This window comes from Dreissena polymorpha, chromosome 1 (genome assembly GCF_020536995.1).
Source record: "Dreissena polymorpha isolate Duluth1 chromosome 1, UMN_Dpol_1.0, whole genome shotgun sequence".
NCBI classification, from domain to species: Eukaryota; Metazoa; Mollusca; class Bivalvia; order Myida; family Dreissenidae; genus Dreissena; species Dreissena polymorpha.
The window spans coordinates 203,350,214-203,370,466 of record NC_068355.1 but is presented as its reverse complement, the minus strand read 5'-3'; the positions used below and the strand labels follow the sequence as shown (position 1 = coordinate 203,370,466).

At 37.3% G+C, this 20,253-nt stretch overlaps 1 protein-coding gene across 6 annotated transcripts in view; it reads left to right on the top strand.

Annotated features, from left to right (window-relative positions):
• The window catches only part of LOC127864681 (uncharacterized), a 79,759-nt gene that overhangs the window by 37,468 nt on the left and 22,038 nt on the right, over positions 1–20,253 (top strand). For all 6 annotated transcript variants that reach the window (XM_052404555.1, XM_052404557.1, XM_052404556.1 and 3 more), the window contains one exon: positions 19,161–20,149. In XM_052404555.1, coding sequence (XP_052260515.1) covers positions 19,161–20,149 — 989 coding nt within the window. The remainder of the gene's footprint in view (positions 1–19,160; positions 20,150–20,253) is intronic.

Genomic DNA, 20,253 nt, shown 5'->3' with positions numbered 1-20,253 from the left:
AATGTGCATGCCGCAATGGGGATTAAACTTGCGTCACCAACTTTCGAAGCTAGTGTACCATCCATTGCATTGACCAGACAATCTGTCTCTTTATACACACACATTCATTTGTTTAGCTCTTAGCAGTACTTTATTTAAGGATCTATTAATCATAATTGGTTCTATATTGATATAAAAATATACATGCACACAGATATAACATTTTCATTAAAATGTACCTCCCTTCATATAAACATACTTATTATTTGTCACACGGTGCACTATGATATTATACCATGCAATGAAAAATTATTTCCATTTTAAAAAGAAAATTCTGGTGTGACCTTTGAAAGCTGTGTTGCTTGAATTGTACCAACCTAAACAAAAGGTATTTCACCAATAATTTAGTTTGCTGTTTGAGATATATATGCCCCCCTTCGAAGAAGAGGGGGTATACTGCTTTGCTCATGTCGGTCGGTCTGTCGGTCCGTCCACCAGGTGGTTGTCAGATGATAACTCAAGAACGCTTGGGCCTAGGATCATGAAACTTTATAGGTACATTGATCATGACTTGCAGATGACCCCTTTTGATTTTGTGGTCACTAGGTCAAAGGTCGAGGTCACGGTGACCTGAAATAGTAAAATGGTTTTTGGATGATAACTCAAGAATGCATACGCGGCCAACAGGGCGAACTCTGAACAATATAACTGAAGCAACTGGTCTGTAATCCTAAATCTATAATTATCAGTCCAATGAAACATCATCCTTTGAGTAAAATAAAGTGCATCAGTAAAAATATTATCAGAATATGATTTTTTTTGTATATCAAATATTGTGTTAATGTTTAATTTTGTTGATTAATATAAATATAAGCAGGACAGAGGAGGTAATACACTATTATATCTTTCTTATATACAGGGGAAACAAATGCAATAAGTTAAAATTTCATGTTTAATGAATAGAGGATATCGCCCCCCCCCATTTTTTTTTTTAAATCATCTAATAAATTACCACACCCCACATTAAACACTCCTCTCACCCCCGACCCCCTACCCCCCCCAAACCCTACCCCCTACCCCCCCACTACCCCCCCACCCCCCTATTTTTTTAAACAACTTATAAATAACCCCACACCACATTATAGCCCTCTCTCACTCCCCCTTACCCCCACCCCCTCCATTTGTTTAAACATCTGATCAATTACTACACCCCACATTATACCCCCCTGTCACTCCCCCCTACCACCCCCCAACCCCCACCCCCCAATTTTTTTTAAACATCTAATAAATTACCCCACCCCACATTATTACCCCCCTCTCACCCCACCCCCTTACTCCCCCCATCCCCACCCCCCAATTATTTTTTTAAACATCTAATAAATTACCACATCCCACATTATTGCCCCCTCTCACCCCCCTACCCCCCACCCCCCCACCCCGACCCCCCAACCACCCTCCCCCCACCAATTTTTTTTTGTAAAACATCTAATAACTTACCACACCCCACATTATTACCCCCTCTCAACCCCCTACCCTCCACCCCCCAATTTTTTTTAAACATCTAGTAAATAACCCCACCCCACATTATACCCCCCTCTCACCCCCCTACTCCCCCCACCCCCCCCTAACCCCCCACCCCCCCAGAAAAAACTTTTTTTTAAACATCCAATAAATTACCACACCCTACATTATTACCCCCTCTCACCCTCCTACCACCCCGCACCCCCCCCCCCCACCCGCCCATTTTTTAAACATCTTATAAATGACCACACCCCACATTATACCCCCCCTCTAACCCCCCCACACCCCTACCCCCCCACCCCCATCCTCCCCCAATTTTTTTAAACATCTAATAAATTACCACACCCCACATTATACCCCCTCTCACCCCCCTACGCCCCCCACCCCCCCTAACCCCCCACCCCCCCAGAAAAAACTTTTTTTAAACATCCAATAAATTACCACACCCCACATTATTACCCCCCTCTCACCCTCCTACCCCACACCCCCCCCACCCGCCCATTTTTTAAACATCTTATAAATGACCACACCCCACATTATACCCCCCTCTAACCCCCCCACACCCCTACCCCCCCCCACCCCCATCCTCCCCCAATTTTTTTAAACATCTAATAAATTAACACACCCCACATAATACCCCCCTCTCACTCCCCCCTTCCCCCAACCCCCCACCCCCCACCACCCCACCCCCCAACATTTTTTTTCAACATCTAATAAATAACCACACCCCACATTATTACCCCCTCTCCACCCCCACCCCCCCACCCCCACCCCCCCCCCCAATTTTTTTAAACATCAAATAAATTACCCCACCCCACATTATTACCCCCTCACTCCCCCTACCCCCACTCCCCATTTTTTTTTTCAACATCTAATAAATTACCCCACCCCACATTATTACCCCCTCTCACCCCCCTACCCCCGAACCCCTCCACCCCCCAACCCCACCCCCCAATTATTTTTTTTAACATCTAATAAATTACCACACCCCAACTTATACCCCCCTCTCACTCCCCCCCTACCCCCCCATCCCCCCCCAATTTTTTTTAAACATCCAATAAATAACCACACCCCACATTATTACCCCCACCCCTCCCTACCCCCCCCCCCCCACCCCCCCATTTTTATGCCCCCCTTCGAAGATAGGGGTATATTGCTTTGCTCATGATGTCGGTCGGTCCGTCCACCAGGTGGTTGTCAGACGATAACTCAATAACGCTTGGGCCTAGGATCATGCAACTTCATAGGTATATTGATCATGACTTGCAGATGACCCCTATTGATTTTGAGGTCACTAGGTCAAAGGTCAAGGTCACGGTGACCCGAAATAGTAAAATGGTTTCCGGATGATAACTCAAGAACGCATACGCCTAGGATCATGAAACTTCATGGGTAGATTGATCATGACTCGCAGATGACCCCTATTGATTTTGAGGTCACTAGGTCAAAGGTCAAGGTCACAGTGACCCGAAATAGTAAAATGGTTTCCGGATGATAACTCAAGAACCCTTATGGCTAGGATCATGAAACTTCATAGGTACATTGATCATGACTGGCAGATGACCCCTATTGATTTCCAGGTCACTAGTTTTCTTTGAGTCCACCAGTTTGGATCATGTTTTAGCATGCAACTTTTGAATTCTTGATGATTTTAATTTTACATGTGGTTATTATTTCCTAGTGATCAAACGATAATTCTGATACAGCTCTCATATCCCTTGGTGAAAGGTCAATGGCAGAATTCAAGGTCTTAGGAAATTAGTCACATGCTTTGAACGTTAGACAACCTTAAGGTTAACCAGAATTCATCTACGCATAATGTCTCTGAAGTTAAGTTTTTCCAATATTCAATAAATCTCTATGTATATCCCTTCTCGAAAAAGTGTGTAAAACATGCGTTTAACGTACATTTTGCGTGTGTGTTACGTGGCTGTATTGGAAATGTGTTTTATGTGCGCTTTTTCTTACCAAGTGAGTTTTTACCAAAACCAACAAGAAACTTCGTCAAATATGACTATGTCATAAGGGGCGCTTTTATGTGGGTAACAACTGCGCTTTTAAGTGAGTTTATGTGTGAATTTGTATAAGTGCGTTTTTTGCTGGCATTCATGTGCGTTAAATGCGAGCTTTAGATAAGACAGAACTCCTAAACAGTGCACATTAAACACACTTAAAGCGCAGTTTAAACCCACATAAAGCATACATGTTGGTGAAATGTGCGCTTTTTGGCAAGTTATAATTGCGCTTAAGAGAGTTGAATTTGTGGGGTTTTTTGTTAGTCAGTTTTTTTTTAAAGCACATATTTAACTCGCTTATAGCGCAGTGCTAACCCACATAAAAGCCCACATTTAACGCACTTGAAAGGTAGTCAAAACGCACTTATAAAAGCACGCATGTGCGTTAAAGGTGCATCTTTTGCCTTTACAAAGTTGATTAAATGGCATTATGTCAAAAGTTTTGAAAAGCAGATATGCAATAAAAATAAAATATAAATATACAAGTATATTTTAAATAATTACAAGATAATTAAATTGTACACTTTAATGTAATGCAAAATTTTACTTTTGTTTACAAACATGAACACAATTTAATTTCAACAATGACAATTTGGTGAAAAATACATAATTAGATTATAAATAAACAATACATAATTGCATACTTATAATAATATTATATACATAGGAAAAATATTGACTCATGTTGAACAATCAATATACACACAAAAATGAGTCAAATAAATTTATATAATATGTTCGTTTGGTCTTTGAAGCGACGGAGCCCGGCTCTCATTTTCCTTTACCTCTGCCACATATTGGTGGAAAATCGTTGGAACTATCTCTGTAATGAAGCATTGACTGGTATATGCTGATTTTTAGCTCGGCTGTTTTCAGAGAAAACCCGAGGTATTGTCATAGCCAGCTAATATTGCCCGCTGCCTGCGTCGTGCTAAAACCTTGATATTTTGTCAAGGTTTAGAACATTGACTCTAAAATCAAAGTCCTTCAACCTACAACATTGAGACTTCATATGTAGCTGCACCTTGATGAGTTCTACATGCCAAACCCATTTTTGAGTCACAAGGTCAAAGCTTAAGGTCACTGTGACCACTAAAAAATTCTGACAAGCTTTCATTTATTTAAAACTGCACCTGCAGCCGATTGGGCACCCATTATGCTTTACTCTTGTTATACTTTTCAATCACATAAGTGATACTATACTCTTAATATTAAAGTATATAAGCAGTTATTGTAAATAAAATAAGTACCTTCCTTAGATGAAATGAGAAAACCAATTTGTCAAAAATACGCTTGTATATGGGGCATTGATCAAGTTAAGATTTGATTAGAGTTAGACTGTGGACGTCATTCTCCTACTTGCCAACAACCTAGTGCAAGTGATTCCATAATACATGCACAGGTATGACATGTTTGTAAACTTGGCTTTTGATAAAAGGCAAGTTTGTATCATAATTGGTTTATTAAATTAATGTTCAATGTATGTGTATTTTTATCCCCATGCTTTTTGAAAAGCGTGGGGATATTGTGGTTATCTCCGCCGTCCGTCCGTCTGTCCGTCCGTCTGTCTGTCCGTCCTTAGCAACCACTATCTCCTCCAACATTATAAGCACTAGTACCTTGAAACTTACACACATGGTAGCTATAAGCATATGTGCGACCCTGCACTATTTGGAATTTTGATCTGACCCCTGGGTCAAAAGTGATGTTGATTGGGGCGGGGCCAGGTCAGAGATTTTCACTCATTTTTTTATGTTATTTTACATTAACTTCTTCATTTCTGCACCGATTTGCTTCAAATTGATACTGAACCTCTCTTATGACAATACGGTCCATCTCAACTATGCATGGCCCCATTACCAACCCTGGGGCGCCCCGCCCACATAGACCACACCCACCCAAAATTGCCTTTTACTATAATTTCTCCATTTCTACACCGATTCACTTCAAATTTATACTGAAACTCTCTAATGACAATACAGTCAATCTCAACTATGCATGACAATACGCTCAATCTCAACTATACATGGCCCCAGTACCAACCCTTAGGCGCCCCACCCACATAGGCCACACCCACCCAAAAATGCCTTTTACTATAACTTCTTCATTTCTACACCGATTTACCTCTAATTGGTACTGAACTTCTCTTATGACAAAACGGTCAATCTCAACTATGCGTGGTCCCACTACCAACCCTGGGGCGCCCCGCCCAAATAGGCCACACCAACCCAAAATTGACTTTTGCTATAATTTATTCATTTCTACACCGATTCACTTCTAATTGATACTGAACTATTCTTATGACAATACGGTCAATCTCAACTATGAATAGCCCCATTACCAACCCTGGGGCACCCCGCCCACATAGGCCACACCCACCTAAAATTGCCTTTTACTTAACTTCTTCATTTCTACACAGATTCACTTCTAATTGATACTGAACTTCTATTATGGCAATACGGTCAATCTCAACAATGCATGGCCCCATTACCAAACCTGGGGCGCCCCTGGGTCAAATATGCGGCGTCAGGATACGCATCGGCCTGTGCAGCGCCATTTTTAGTTTTAATTTGTAACACTCAATAGTTGACAGGTTCGCTTCAATGGGTGGCGTAGGGGATGACAGTGCCAGGGTCCTGTGGTACAGGATAACACAGCGGTGGTGGCTCATTCTTTCTTGCCATTCTTTCGATGTTTTTCAACATGCAAGCACATTACATGCGTGCATTTGGGATACAAAACAATAACATACACAAATTCGCTATTTTGTGCAAGGAAAAGGCTAAATAAGAAACTACATTGTGCATGCCACCTGTGCAGATTTTACTAATCTTAAACCAACTATTTGTAATTTACAGTTGGCCAAGTGTTGTGGTACAGAAATATTGGCATACACCTGCAATGTGTGTCTACATTTTGGCAAATATATTTAAAGTTCATTGAATATAAAACATGTGAAGTATCGGTCCATCATGAAAACTCAGCATTAAGACTACCTTCCTGTAACAACCACTTTTCAAAAGTCCCACATCACGCTGCATGGGTAAGCAGATACTTTGATAATAGATGGCACTTCGATACCAGATAACAACAAAAGCCACGCGAGAGAGGTAAGTTCCTCATGTTTTTTTAAGTTATATCATAAAGATTAGTTTTTTTAGACAAGGCGCATGGTCGAGTTTATAAATGGTGTACCCTTTTTATATTGGAAAGAAAAAAATCATGGAAGAATGGTAGATTTTTCTCCCAAAAATAGAAAATTCGGTCGGAAAACAGCATGAACTGGATGAACAGTAAACATTTTTACAAAATAAAACTACTCGGAAATATTTCAAGAAATTGTTTGAGTAATCATGTAGAGTAATCACTGTGCTTCAAATACTGAAATTTTGGTAGTATTCAATGAAATATAAACGAAGATAGAGCATGTTTTAATAGGTGGTATTCATGAAGTTGTGGATACTTTGATTCCCAATATAGGGCACTTTGGATGACAGAGACTTTCAACAAATTGGGCACTCTAATAACCAAGTTTTATCTTCTACATGAAATGCATTTATGTATATTATGGCTATTCTTACCAAACATTTTGAAGTACGAATCAATTTCCATTGTCAAGCGCGACACATTGTGAATCTATGCATAACGTAATTACATACACATGTGAAATATAACCAATGGCGTTGTTTGTTTACAAAAATCTTATTCCTATTAATTTATATAATTAATATTGTAAGTGCAAATTTTAAATAGGATTGAAATGCTTATTTCTGCTTATATAATAATGTCACGTATATCCAAGTTCGTATGCAGAATGTTTTGTGTTTAAATTGATAACGACGACCGGTATGCACAACTTTGACACCACTATCCTGTGATAAAATCTGTACCATAATTGCTATTTTTTAGCTCATCTATTTAAAAAAAAAAAAAAAAGAGCCATTGTCATCACCTTGATGTCGGTGCTGCATCGGCGTCAGCGTCCGGTTAAGTTTTGCGTTTAGGTCCACTTTACTCATAAAGTATCAATGCTATTGCATTCAAACTTGGTATACTTACTTACTATCATGAGGGGACTGGGCAGGCAAAGTTAGATAACTCTGGCTTGCATTTTGACAGAATTCTGTGCCCTTTTTATACTTAGAAAATTGAAAATTTTGGTTAAGTTTTGTGTTAAGTCCATTTTATTTCTTAAGTATCAAAGCTATTGCTTTCATACTTGCAACACTTACTAACTATCATAAGGGGACTGTGCAGGCAAAGTTATGTAACTCTGACTGGCATTTTGACACAATTATGTGCCCTTGTTTTACTTAGAAAAATGAAAATTTGGTTAAGTTTTGTGTTAAGGTTCACTTTATTCCTACAGTATCAAAGCTATTGCTTTCATACTTGCAACACTTACTAACTATCGTAAGGGGACTGTGCAGGCAAAGTTATGTAACTCTGACTGGCATTTTGACGGAATTATGGGCCCTTTATACTTGAAAATTTGGTTAAGTTTTGTGTTTTGGTCCACTTTACCCCTAAAGTATCATAGATACAGTGTATTGCTTTCATACTTGGAACACTCGCAAACTATCATAAGGGGACATTAAAGGACAAGTTGCATAACTCTGGTTGTCATTTTTACGGAATTATGGCCCTTTTTTGACTTAGTAACTTTGAATATATGATTACATTTTGTGTTTAGATCCACTTTACTTGTAAAGTATCAAGGCTATTGCTTTTAAATTTCAAATACCTTCATGCTATCATGAGGGTACTGTACCTGGCAAGTTAAATTTTACCTTGACCTTTGAATGACCTTGACTCTCAAGGTCAAATGATTAAATTTTACTAAAATTGCCATAACTTCTTTATTAATGATTCAATTCGGTTGATACTTTGACAAAACAACTCTTACCTGACATACCACAATAGACTCCACCCAAACCATGCCCCCCCCCCCCGAATCCCCCCTCAATCCCCCCCCATTATTATTTTTTTATTATTAAAGAATATCTAATAAATGACCACCACACCCTCATACTATACCCCCTACCCCCACCCCCAAAAAAATAATTTTAATGCCCCCGGTAGGGGGGCATATAGCAGTTGAACTGTCTGTCAGTATGTCAGTCTGTCCGTCCGTCCGAAAAAAACTTTGACATTGGCCATAACTTTTTCACTTTTGAAGATAGCAACTTGATATTTGGCATGCATGTGTATCTCATTGAGCTGCATATTTTGAGTGGTGAAAGGTCAAGTTCATCCTTCAAGGTCAAATGTCAACTTTATGGTGTCTGTCCCTCGGAAAACTATAACATTGGCCATAACTTTTTCAATATTGAAGATAGCATCTTGATATTTGGCATGCATGTGTATCTCATGGAGCTGAACATTTTGAGTGGTGAAAGGTTAAGGTGAAGGTCATCCTTCAAGGTCAAATGTCAAATATATGGCGTCTGTCCGTCCGAAAACTTTAACATTGGCCAAAACTTTTTTAATATTGAAGATAGCAACTTGATATTTGGCATGCATGTGTATCTCATGAAGCTGCACATTTTTAGTAGTGGAAGTTCAAGGTCAAGGTCATCCTTCAAGGTTAAATTATTTTTTTTAATGTCAAAGCGGCGTTCTCATGAAGCTGCACATTTTGAGTGGTGGAAGTTCAAGGTCAACGTCATTCTTCAAGGTCAAGGTCATCCGTCAAGGTCAAAGGTAAAAAAAAAAATCAAAGCGGCGTTATCATGAAGCTACACATTTTTAGTAGTGAAAGTTCAAGGTCAAGGTCCTCCTTTAAGGTCAAGGTCATCCTTCAAGGTCAAAGGTCAACATTTTTGTTAAAGCGGCGTTATCATGAAGCTGCACATTTTGAGTGGTGCAAGTTAAAGGTCAAGGTCATCCTTCAAGGTCAATTTTTTTTTATAAAATTTCAAAGCGGCGTTCGTACTTTTATTAGGACATAATTATACATGCTTTAGATCAGCTGTATCACTACAAAGAATGTTATTTAAAATTACATAGTACACAAGGTTAAACAATTTTAAATTAACACCTTCGATATGTCTGATGAGTTACATTTTAAATGTAATTTGAAATTGTTTAAGCGTGTGTACTATGCGAAGATCCAGCTGTTTGGTGACTCGAAAACGGGAAATTTTATGGTATTAGGCATATCGAAGTAGTTTCACGTGTGTCTATCACATTTATACGAAATCATATTCCAAAAGGATAAGAACATGTTTTGGTAATTCATTTTTAATTTACGTCAGTACACACATTTTTATTTATTGCCTGCTTACTATAACAGTTTTCACAGCGAATTATGCATTTCTGATTCATTAAATAGAGTTTGTTGTATCTGGTAAAAAGTGTTGAGTAATCTGGAATCGAAGTGCCGTTGTCTTTGAGATGATGGGTTAAACAAGTGTCCATGATAATTTGGCATCCGACTCTTAAAACATTTGAATTTTTTCCTCAAATACGTTAGTTAACTAAAATTTTACATGTTTTAACATTAATGGACATATTGATCTTTTATTTCGATTATTTGGCACGTTCTTGCTTTATTTCCAAGTATTTTTATTTTGTTTAAATATGTACTGATAATCGAATCCATAATAATTATTGATGGAATTTTATCTTTTTTATTATAATCCACTGTTTTTTCCACGATTTGTTTACTCCGAAATACACGGCGTGCACATGTGGCCGTTATAGCTAGGTTTCACTGTATATTCAATACTCCAGTGACCCAATAGTCCCATTAAAGTTACACTGTTTACTACTATCAGACCATTGAATATCCCTTGACATTTAAGATGGTTTGTACTCAGTTAAAAAAGTTAAGGTTAATCTTGGTTTCTAATCAAGACATAATTCGTGATTTCTTGACTGTTTTAATACACAAACAATTACATTATGTATTATCTGGACTATTCATTCATATTCACAGAGATACTGTTAAATTAAGAATTTGCCTATAAACAAATTGTTACGTTTTGTTTGCTACAAGTCTATTATAAAAATGGCAGCCTTTTCTATGTCTTCTCTTGCCATAGGATCCGATGGAGTAAACGATTTTATTTGTTTGTCATGCAAAGAGCAATCGGATGCAGATTTTTGCTGCAAAACAATTGTTTGAAATTTTATTGTGGGAAATGTATTCAGTTGCATGATAAGTGGTTTAAAAAACATTCAGCGTATGGAAGGAATGACATGAAACAATGGCCGTTTCGAAGCAGGTGGAGGAACTTATATTAAAGTGTGAAGTGCACAGGGAGGACAGAATTGAAATGTTATGTGATGACCACAGTCAGCTGTGCTGCACAAAGTGTGCCTTCAATAATCACAGGTATTTCAAGAATAATTTGGCACATACGTGTTTAAATATCAGTATTCTATGTCACAATTTAAATGAGAATTAAGTATTGTCAAGTTGTCAATTTTATATATATCGTATTTTAACAAACACTTTTATTTGCTGAATTTTTTGTGAAAAGTATCAAATACAATTCAATTTTTCGACAACACTTTCTTTCAAATTTTTAGAAATGACTTATGAAATTAATTTGAAATTGTGTCTTTTCTGGAGTTGTTATTTGTATTCGCAGAAATACTGTATAATTAAGAAATTTCCTGAACTTCTTATTCATGGGAGTTAAATATTTCCTGTGATGGCATTTATAACCTGTGTCCTTAAAAACCATGCATCAGAAAAACAAGAAGTTGGAAGGTGGGTCTCAATTCAAACAGTACAGAACTAAATTTTAGTATATATTAAATGCTCAGGTACATGTATGGCAGGTCTTTAAGCTTGGAGCTATTATAGAATAGATTTATATTATACACTGGATTCTTTGTCCAAAGTAGAGCTCATGTTTGATTTATGATTGTATTGTTCTAACTTGTAAAACAAAGTGCATTCAACACAAATTATGAGCTCTATAATCACTGTCAGACCAGTCACACTGCATGAGCAATTTTCACAAGCCTTTTAGACAAGACTACCTCTAATATGTGTACCGTAAAAAGTTGTGTATAAGGCGCACTTTTTTACCCTAAAATTTCATTTTAAAAACTTGATGCGCGTTATGCACAACTTCAGCCATGCGAAGACATTTTTTCCCTGTCAGTTACCCAGTTGCGGTAATTTGCATCATTCTGTTTTCCGGTGTTTTAACTGTAACTATGTTAATAATAGTGTTATATTTACGATCTGAATAAGATGGACAAACATTATAACGTTAACATATATATTTTCTATCTTTTTCAGGTACGTACAGAGCATTGAAATCAAATAAATTTGAAGGAGAGAATGAAAAACAAGGAAGCCATTTTTATTTAAATGTTATTGTTTTCCCACAATATTATACCCTACTGTACTAGAGTTACACAATTTATTTGGGGGCACTTGTCGATTTACAATAGTATGTCGGCAAGGTCTTTCCCGATATATTTATGAATATTTTTCTTGCTTTTCAAATGTGTTAATAAAATTGATGTTGTGTTTGTTTACACGTTTTCATACTTCTTGTCAAGATTGGGGATGTGATTATCGAGCAATTTGCGTCACCTGTCAAGTTTTGTGTAGCTGGGCTATTATCAAAACATGCGAACCAGCAAACGGCTTCACACACCTCCATTGTTTGTTTATCGCCGGTAATGTCGTAATGGTGTTGAGAAGTTTGAGTCGTTTAAGTCTCCTGTCAATTATAGACACTCGAAAAGAACGCATGATATCGGCATTGTAAATAAAACATGCGGTTGTGAATTAGTCATGCATGAATAACCACGTGACAATACCAATCAATAATGTCAGTTTCTTAGTTATAACTAATCCATCCGTTATGTGTACTCCACAATCAAATCGTGGACAGTTACTTCGGAGACATATGATGAAAACCTTGATGGTATCCTCGTGGAAAGTGTGCATTTCATGCATAACATAATTCATTTAAATCCAAACATTAATTTTTACGCATAATATGATTTAAAAAAAACACAAACTAGTTGTATCGTTATCGTCTTTAAAATAATTAATAATGGAAGCAATAAAAGAACACGTAAGATCGGCAATCTAAATATAACGATTTTCAGTTAGCCTGCGGTACGAAATTTTCCCCCCGATTTTTTTTGCTTCAAAAACTTTTTTTCACGTTTTTTTACCTTAAAAAAGTAGATGCGCGTTATACATAAATGCGCGTTATACACAACGTTTTACGGTACTAGAATTTTTGTCTAGTGTTTTATTGCCAATATTGAAGAAATCTCTATCCAGCTGCAATAAAAAATTAAAGCTATCAAGAAACTACTTATGATTACCTAGATTACTTCGATAACCTAGAAAAAGTGATTGCCTGGTTTAAGAGCCCTATATATTGTTATGCCCCCCTTCAGAGAAGAGGGGGTATATTGTTTTGCACATGTCGGTCCACATGTCGGTCCGTATGTGACCGTCCACCAGATGGTTTCCGTATGATAACTCAAGAACGCTTAGGCCTAGGATCATGAAACTTCATAAGTACTTTGATCATGACTCGCAGATGACCCCTATCGATTTTGAGGTTACTAGGTCAAAGGTCAAGGTCACGGTGACCCAATATAGTAAAATGGTTTCCAGATGATAACTCAAGAACGATTTTCCGGCGTTACATGTACATGTCTAATCTTCACAGAGATTATAGCAATATGGAATTATTAGCATTGTTGGCAGATATAAGAGAGTAGCCTTTTGAAAATGTCAACATGTATTTCACACCCATGTCCCTGACAGGTTATTTTTTTCTTTTTAAATGCTGTGTATAAAAAAAACAGTGTTCGCACCTAGCTGTATGATACCGCAACCGGAGGAGTGATAATTGCGTTTTTTATCCCCCGCCAGAGGCGGAGAGATATTGTTTTGGCGTTCTCCGTCCGGCCGGCCGTCCGTCCGTCTCGCGGCCGGCACTTTTGTGTCCGGAGCCATATCTTGGAAGTTCTTTGGTGGATTTCATTTAAACTTGGTATGAGTATATATATGCATAAGAGGATGATGCACGCCAAATGGCATTGTAAACCATCTGTTAAAAACAGACTTATGGCCCTTTGTATCTTGAAAAAATGCTTTTTAGTGTCCGGAGCCATATCTTGGAAGTTCTTTGGCGGATTTCATTGAAACTTGGTATGAGTATATATATGCATAAGAGGATGATGCATGCCAAATGGCATTGTACACCATCTGTTAAAAACAGACTTATAGCCCTTTGTATCTTGAAAAAATGCTTTTTACTATAGGCACTTTTGTGTCCGGAGCCATATCTTGGAAGTGTTTTTGCTGATTTCATTTAAACTTGGTATGAGTATAGATATGCATAAGAGGATGATGCACGCCAAATGGCATTGTACACCATCTGTTAAAAACAGACTTATGGCCCTTTGTATCTTGAAAAAATGCTTTTTACTATGGGCATTTTTGTGTCGGGAGCCATATCTTGGAAGCGCTTTGGCGGATTTCTTTGAAACTTGGTATGAATATATTCCCGCGCCAGAGGCGGAGGGATATTGTTTTGGCGTTGTCCGTCCGTCCGGCACTTTTGTGTCCGGAGCCATATCTTGGAAGTGTTTTGGCGGACGCACGACTTATTTATTCACCTAAATAAATTGTGAAGGCTTAAGAACCTTCCTTTGTCTTAGTTTTGTGTAATTGTCCTCCGTCCGTCCATCTATCATTATGTTCATCCGTCCAATTTGCACCCATCCTCAAACAAAGCATATGTTGCGGGGGATACCTTGGGCCTTTTAGGCCCTCTTGTTGATTATGCAATTAACAGTTTGAAGCCATTGAGAACTCATAACTGATTGTAATGTAATCGTTGTATTTTCCCCCGAGTCTCTCAATTCCCCGATACATATGTTTCAACTGTCTCAATCACATACATGCAGCTTCTTCCATCTTTATCCATTGCTCGATAATCCCGCATATGCCCTATTTCCATTTTAAAAGCGAATTCTGGTTAATATTGACGATAAGAGTCCTAAAGAATGTCATACAAGCTGTATTGTAACCGTTACGCTGTTTCAGTTCCTTCATTATTGAAACAATTTTTGTACTGTATACTGACTACACACTTAAATGTCATGTACAGTTCATAATCTTCTTCAACGACCAATAAACAACTTAATTTATATTTAGATTTTATGCAACATGTACACATCATTTTCTGGAATCGAGAAAGCGAGTTTATTTTGTGAAAATAAACCAATATCTGTTTATTAAATTTGTCAAATTTTTATATATATATATTAGCAATTCTTATGAAAAAAAATATCGTTATTTTAAATGTTTAAAGCAATTTAAGTCTTTTTCTGAGAGCATATATGGGAATTAACTGTGTGAGCTACTTCAAAATGTTAACCACTATACAATCATTGTTTTGACAGAGGACGCGTGCTTATCTTAAGTTTGTTTCTGGTAATACACAGGATATTGGATGTTTGGGGCTTGATTGGATAACAAAACAAAGATGCAGTCGGCGGTTTTCAGTAGAACTTTTGTACTAACCAACTTAATCAACAGTGCACATGCTTATCTAACATTTAAGGATCATCAAACGGGTCCAAGCAACTTGCATGGACTATAATACACAGTCCGATGGTTAAATTCAGTAGCACACGTGGTCAGAAACTAACAAGTTCGAGTAATAAAGCACAGAGATTATGATCTGAAAAATTGCATGGGGTCCGAAATGAAACAGAATGCCACCAAATCAAACGATTCACCGCCTAATTTTAAGTGTAACAAACTATGTTTGAAACATTTAAAATAACGACAATTCCGAATGATCACAGCTTCCATTTTCAAAAGTATATGCTGTTCAACTCGAGAAATAGTAAAGACAAACGTTTACTATTGTTCCATCAAATGAATTTTACACGCTACTATTTTATTAAATAGATCTAGCAGCCCAATGGCGATTGGAGACGCGTACATCACCTGAAGCAATGTGTTAATTTAAATTTAGATGCTCATTTAAGTCATTTTCTGAAAATCGGGACGAAGTGAAAGTATTCCTTTTACAAATAAACTAACATTTGATTTTCAGGGCCCTCAATCTATCAAATCTGCCGCCGAATTTCGGCGGCAGTCCCCCACCTGAAAAGGATACTTTTTTCCCCTTTTTTGGGGAAAAATTCCCCTTAAATTTTTATTTTTTTATTTTTTTTTTTTTAATAGAAAGATGTGTCTCATGATTATTAAATCTCAATTCTATTTCAATTTAATCTTTTCAAACATACTAAATTATGAAAAATGCAATGAATATAGTGCAAACATGTACAAATGAAATAATGAGAGAGTAAGTAAAAAAATCCCCCAAAAAGGGAAACGCCGCGAAAATTCCCCCTCCTAAGGGCTGCGGACCCCTTCCCCCAAAGTAGTGTGAGGGCCCTGATTTTATTTAAATGGTCGACATTATTTATATTTGTGTCGTCTGTGTATTTTAGCAACTCTTAAGCAAATAGATATCGTTTATTTTGACGGTTAAAGCAAGTTTCGTTTCCGATATTAAACTATGTAAATTTCTTTGGTATGGTTACAGACCTACACAATCATTGACAGATAACATCCGATGCTAATTGTATGAAGTATGCAGAGAAGCTGACGAAATGTTAAAACAATCGCGTAGAAGTAAAAATATCAGGTTATTATCTGTACCTGTTTCTTTCGGAGTGAATACTCGTTGTGGCTGCGGAGAAACATTGAGAACAAAAGAATCTGTAGCTGCAAACTTTGTTGGTTTTGCGTGAGCCGTACTGTACAATTGTTATTTCAACAAATAAAGATATTGTTTGTAAATCAGGATTTGACATTCAGCAAGTACGGTGTTTACTTTCATATTGGAATACATTTTCGCGATCTAATGTGATCGTCAATAGTGATGACATTAGTTAATAAGTTGAAATTTAAATCTAGTTGTCACCGCGAATCAAGGCGATTTGCGGTGTTTTCGCAATGATTCTACAGCTGATCTTTATCGCCAGATGGTCGCCGTGAAATCACCTTGAATCAATCACACAGTGGATTCACCGCAATTTGCGGCGTCACTGCGATTTGCCATGTCGGCCCTAAAGCGGTGGTCGGTGATTTAGGCAAAAATCGCGGGGCGCGTAGTGTACGCTTATATCTTGCTTATTTTGTGAAAACTTTCAAAATATTCTTGTCCTTAACTCTAGGATCTAGGGCTACCACATTTCGTATGTAGTGAGATACAGTTGTCCTCTACAAAGTTTGCTCAAATTATGCCCCTGGGGTTAAATTTGACCTAGCCCAGGGGGTCACAAAAGTGAACATTTGCTTAAATAGGGCCTATATTTAAGTATTTGCACACGCCAAGAATATTTTTCAGCCTTTTTCAGCAGTAGAGCAATACAGGGCCATCATGGCCCTCTTGTACTTGTTTGTTAACTTGCAGAAAATGCACTTCTTGAAAAAAAAAAAGAATGAATTTGCCTTTCTTTTTGGAAATTTTCAGACAGCAATTTGGAATTTCGTAGTTTTTCTTCAATTGGGAAAGTTTACCTTTTATAGATACTTTATAAAGAAGACGAAAAATCGCTGGGTTGCATTTGATAAGACGCTTATCACAGGCTAGAATGATAATACTCGGACTATATTTAGAAATAGAGGACCCTTTTGTAAGAAGCAGGGTCATTTTGCTTTGCATCTGTTCTTTAGTCCGTTGGTCCGTAGACCAATTGTGTTCTACAATATATCTAAGGAATGCTTTGACCTACAGCCAGGCAACATGTTTTATGTTTACATTGAGAAAAATTAAGAGGTCAATCCGTTTTAAGGTCAATAGGTCAAAGGTCACAGAAGATTATAACATGAAATTATAAAGATTTAGTAGTCAGTTTTAGTTCCTGTTATACCCATAATAATATTATAAGCAGATTTTCAATTATGATAAAAGTTATATTACAGTACTGCCATTATTAAATGCATTTAATCATTGAATTTTAACCCATTTAAGACAACTGCATTAATGTCAAAAAATTATGAAGAAACATATGGAGTTGCACAAGTTTACCTGACAATTAATATGTCACGGTGACTCAACTTAGAAAAATGGTATTCGGATGATAACTCAAGAATGCTTACGCCTAGGATCATGAAACTTCATAAGTACATTGATCATCACTGGCAGATCACCCCTATTGATTTTCAGGTAACTAGGTCAAAGGTCAAGGTCACAGTGACTTGAAACAGTAAAATGGTTTCCTGATGATAACTCAAGAATAATTAGGAACATTTTGAACAAACATATGGAGTTGCACACGCTAACCTGACCATTCAAACATTTAACAATGGCGTCTTTACTTTTCCACAAATAGATCACATGACAACAACAAAAGCAAAATAATCACAAGAGGTTAAATAGCAACAAATATTGGGAGATAGTAGACCAGGTTGCATGTCATATGTCGCTCATCACAGGCTAGACTGTACATACTGAGTTTGGGAATAGACATTAAATATACGTCATGCTTGTTTTTTGTGGGATGGTAGAGCATTAATGATCTTTTCTTGCATGTGTTATTATGGATAGTGTGGTCAAGGTGTACAATGATACTAAAACTGAGAACAATATAAACTACTAGAAATGTATTCTTAGTACATGGATACCTCTACAATCCAATTTGTCCCACAACTGCACAAATGTCTTTAAATTATGAACAAACATATGGAGTTGCACACGTTAACCTGACAATTACTATGTTACTGTAGAAGTATCCCTCTATTTGAGTAACGCTTCTCACAATTGAAAAAATATTATTGTTTGGTTAAAGGGATTGTCATATAACTCTTCTTATGTAAAAAAAAAACTTTAAAAAAATATCAAGGTGCATAATTTCACATGGTGGGTTATACTTTAAGATTAGTTCATCCCTCTATCAGCTGTACTCTTTGAGTTACTCACAACACAATTTTAAATGTGATTTCTTTGCTAAACAGGGCCATAACTCTGGGTATGTTGAAAAAGACATATCAAACTATGCATGTGGGTAAAATTACACAATGATAAATATTTATGTAAAGTGATAGTCCTCTTGTAGCAAGCAATACTGTTTATTTTACACTGCACATATTTTAAAATGTCATTTATGTATAAATATGAGACATTACTACAATTATGATGAAAACAACAGAAACAACATATAGAGGTGTGCATTAGCTCACATGCCTGGTTACTGTACTTTAAAGTTGCAGGAATACATGTTGAGTTATATAAGCCAGAAAAGTCACGCAGATGGATGGAAAAGTGCAAATCTATATACCTCCATATTAACCCTTTGAATGCTGGGAAATTTGTCGTCTGCTAAAATGTCGTCTGCTGAATTTGTAAAATAAGCATTTTCTTCATTTTTTTCAAAGAATACTATCAGAATAGCAAACAGTTTGGATCCTGATGAGACGCCACGTTCTGTGGCGTCTCATCTGGATCCAAACTGTTTGCAAAGGCCTTTAAAATTCAGCTCCAGCGCTTTAAGGGTTAAGCCCAAGAAGCGTTAATTTATTGTCCATGTATGTTTTTATTTGACACTTTATACTTGTTTGAAGCATTACATAATATCACTTACTATTCCTTAGTATGTACATGTATTAATTGTTTATTTCAGCCAGTGCAGTAAAGTGACCCAGATTTCGGAGCTGACCAACTCGCAGCCCACAGGCCTAGAGGGGCTGTCAGTGGAGCTGGAAACTGTCCTGGGGGAAATTAAAACCCTGCAAATCAGTCAGAAGGCCAGCATTCAGTCATTGCAGAGAACATACAAGGAACATAGTGCAGTTATGATAGAGCAAATGCTTGGCAATTTAAATACTTATATAGATGAATGTGATAATAATTCTGTGGGTACATCAGGCGGAAATGAGCAATATTTAAAAGAAGAGATGTGTAGGAGTGTTCTCTCTATCGTGAATGAATTTGATAATATTACTACGAAGGAACTTAACGAGATGAAAGATGAAGTTTTAAGTATTAAAGAGTCAGTTACAAGTTCTATTCATAAATGCACCACTCTTCACAATGACTTGTCACAATTCCATGAACTTGTTCAGAAAATTGGAGATAATAAGGAGCTCTGTCTTATAGCCAGCATAAAATGTAAGCATATAATACAGCAAGCATTGACTGTGCTAGGAAAGTCAGGCAAGGCGTTTAATGTCCAGCAGAAGTCTGTGCACAATGTGAGAATACCATGTGATTCAGTTACATGTGATATCTCAGGCATATGTGTTCTTCCAGATGGACAGGTCCTGGTTGCAGACTTCGATAATAAGAGAGTCAAGCTTCTGAGCCAGCAGTACCAGGTGGTGAGTCACTGGGATGTGAATGCTTATCCACGGGCCATATGTTTGATCACACCGAATGAGGTTGCTGTGGCTGTGAATGACTATGATAGCAAGATACATGAGGTCCAGTTTATCACTGTCAACCAGGGAAAGCTTGTTTCTGGCAGGAAGTTTCAGTTACAACATGAATGTAGAGGTATTGCCCATCAAAATGGAGACCTTTTTGTCACCTCTGGTAAAGATTTGTACAAATACACATTGAGTGGCAAACTGATCTGCAGACTCTACCAAGATAGATCAGGTGATTTGACAGGTAAGAATCATGGTGAATCCATCCTGATAACATGTGTATTATGTACAGGGATTTGTCTAGCCATTGTGGGAAAAGGAGTCTAGTCAAATTGTGTTATTCTAAAT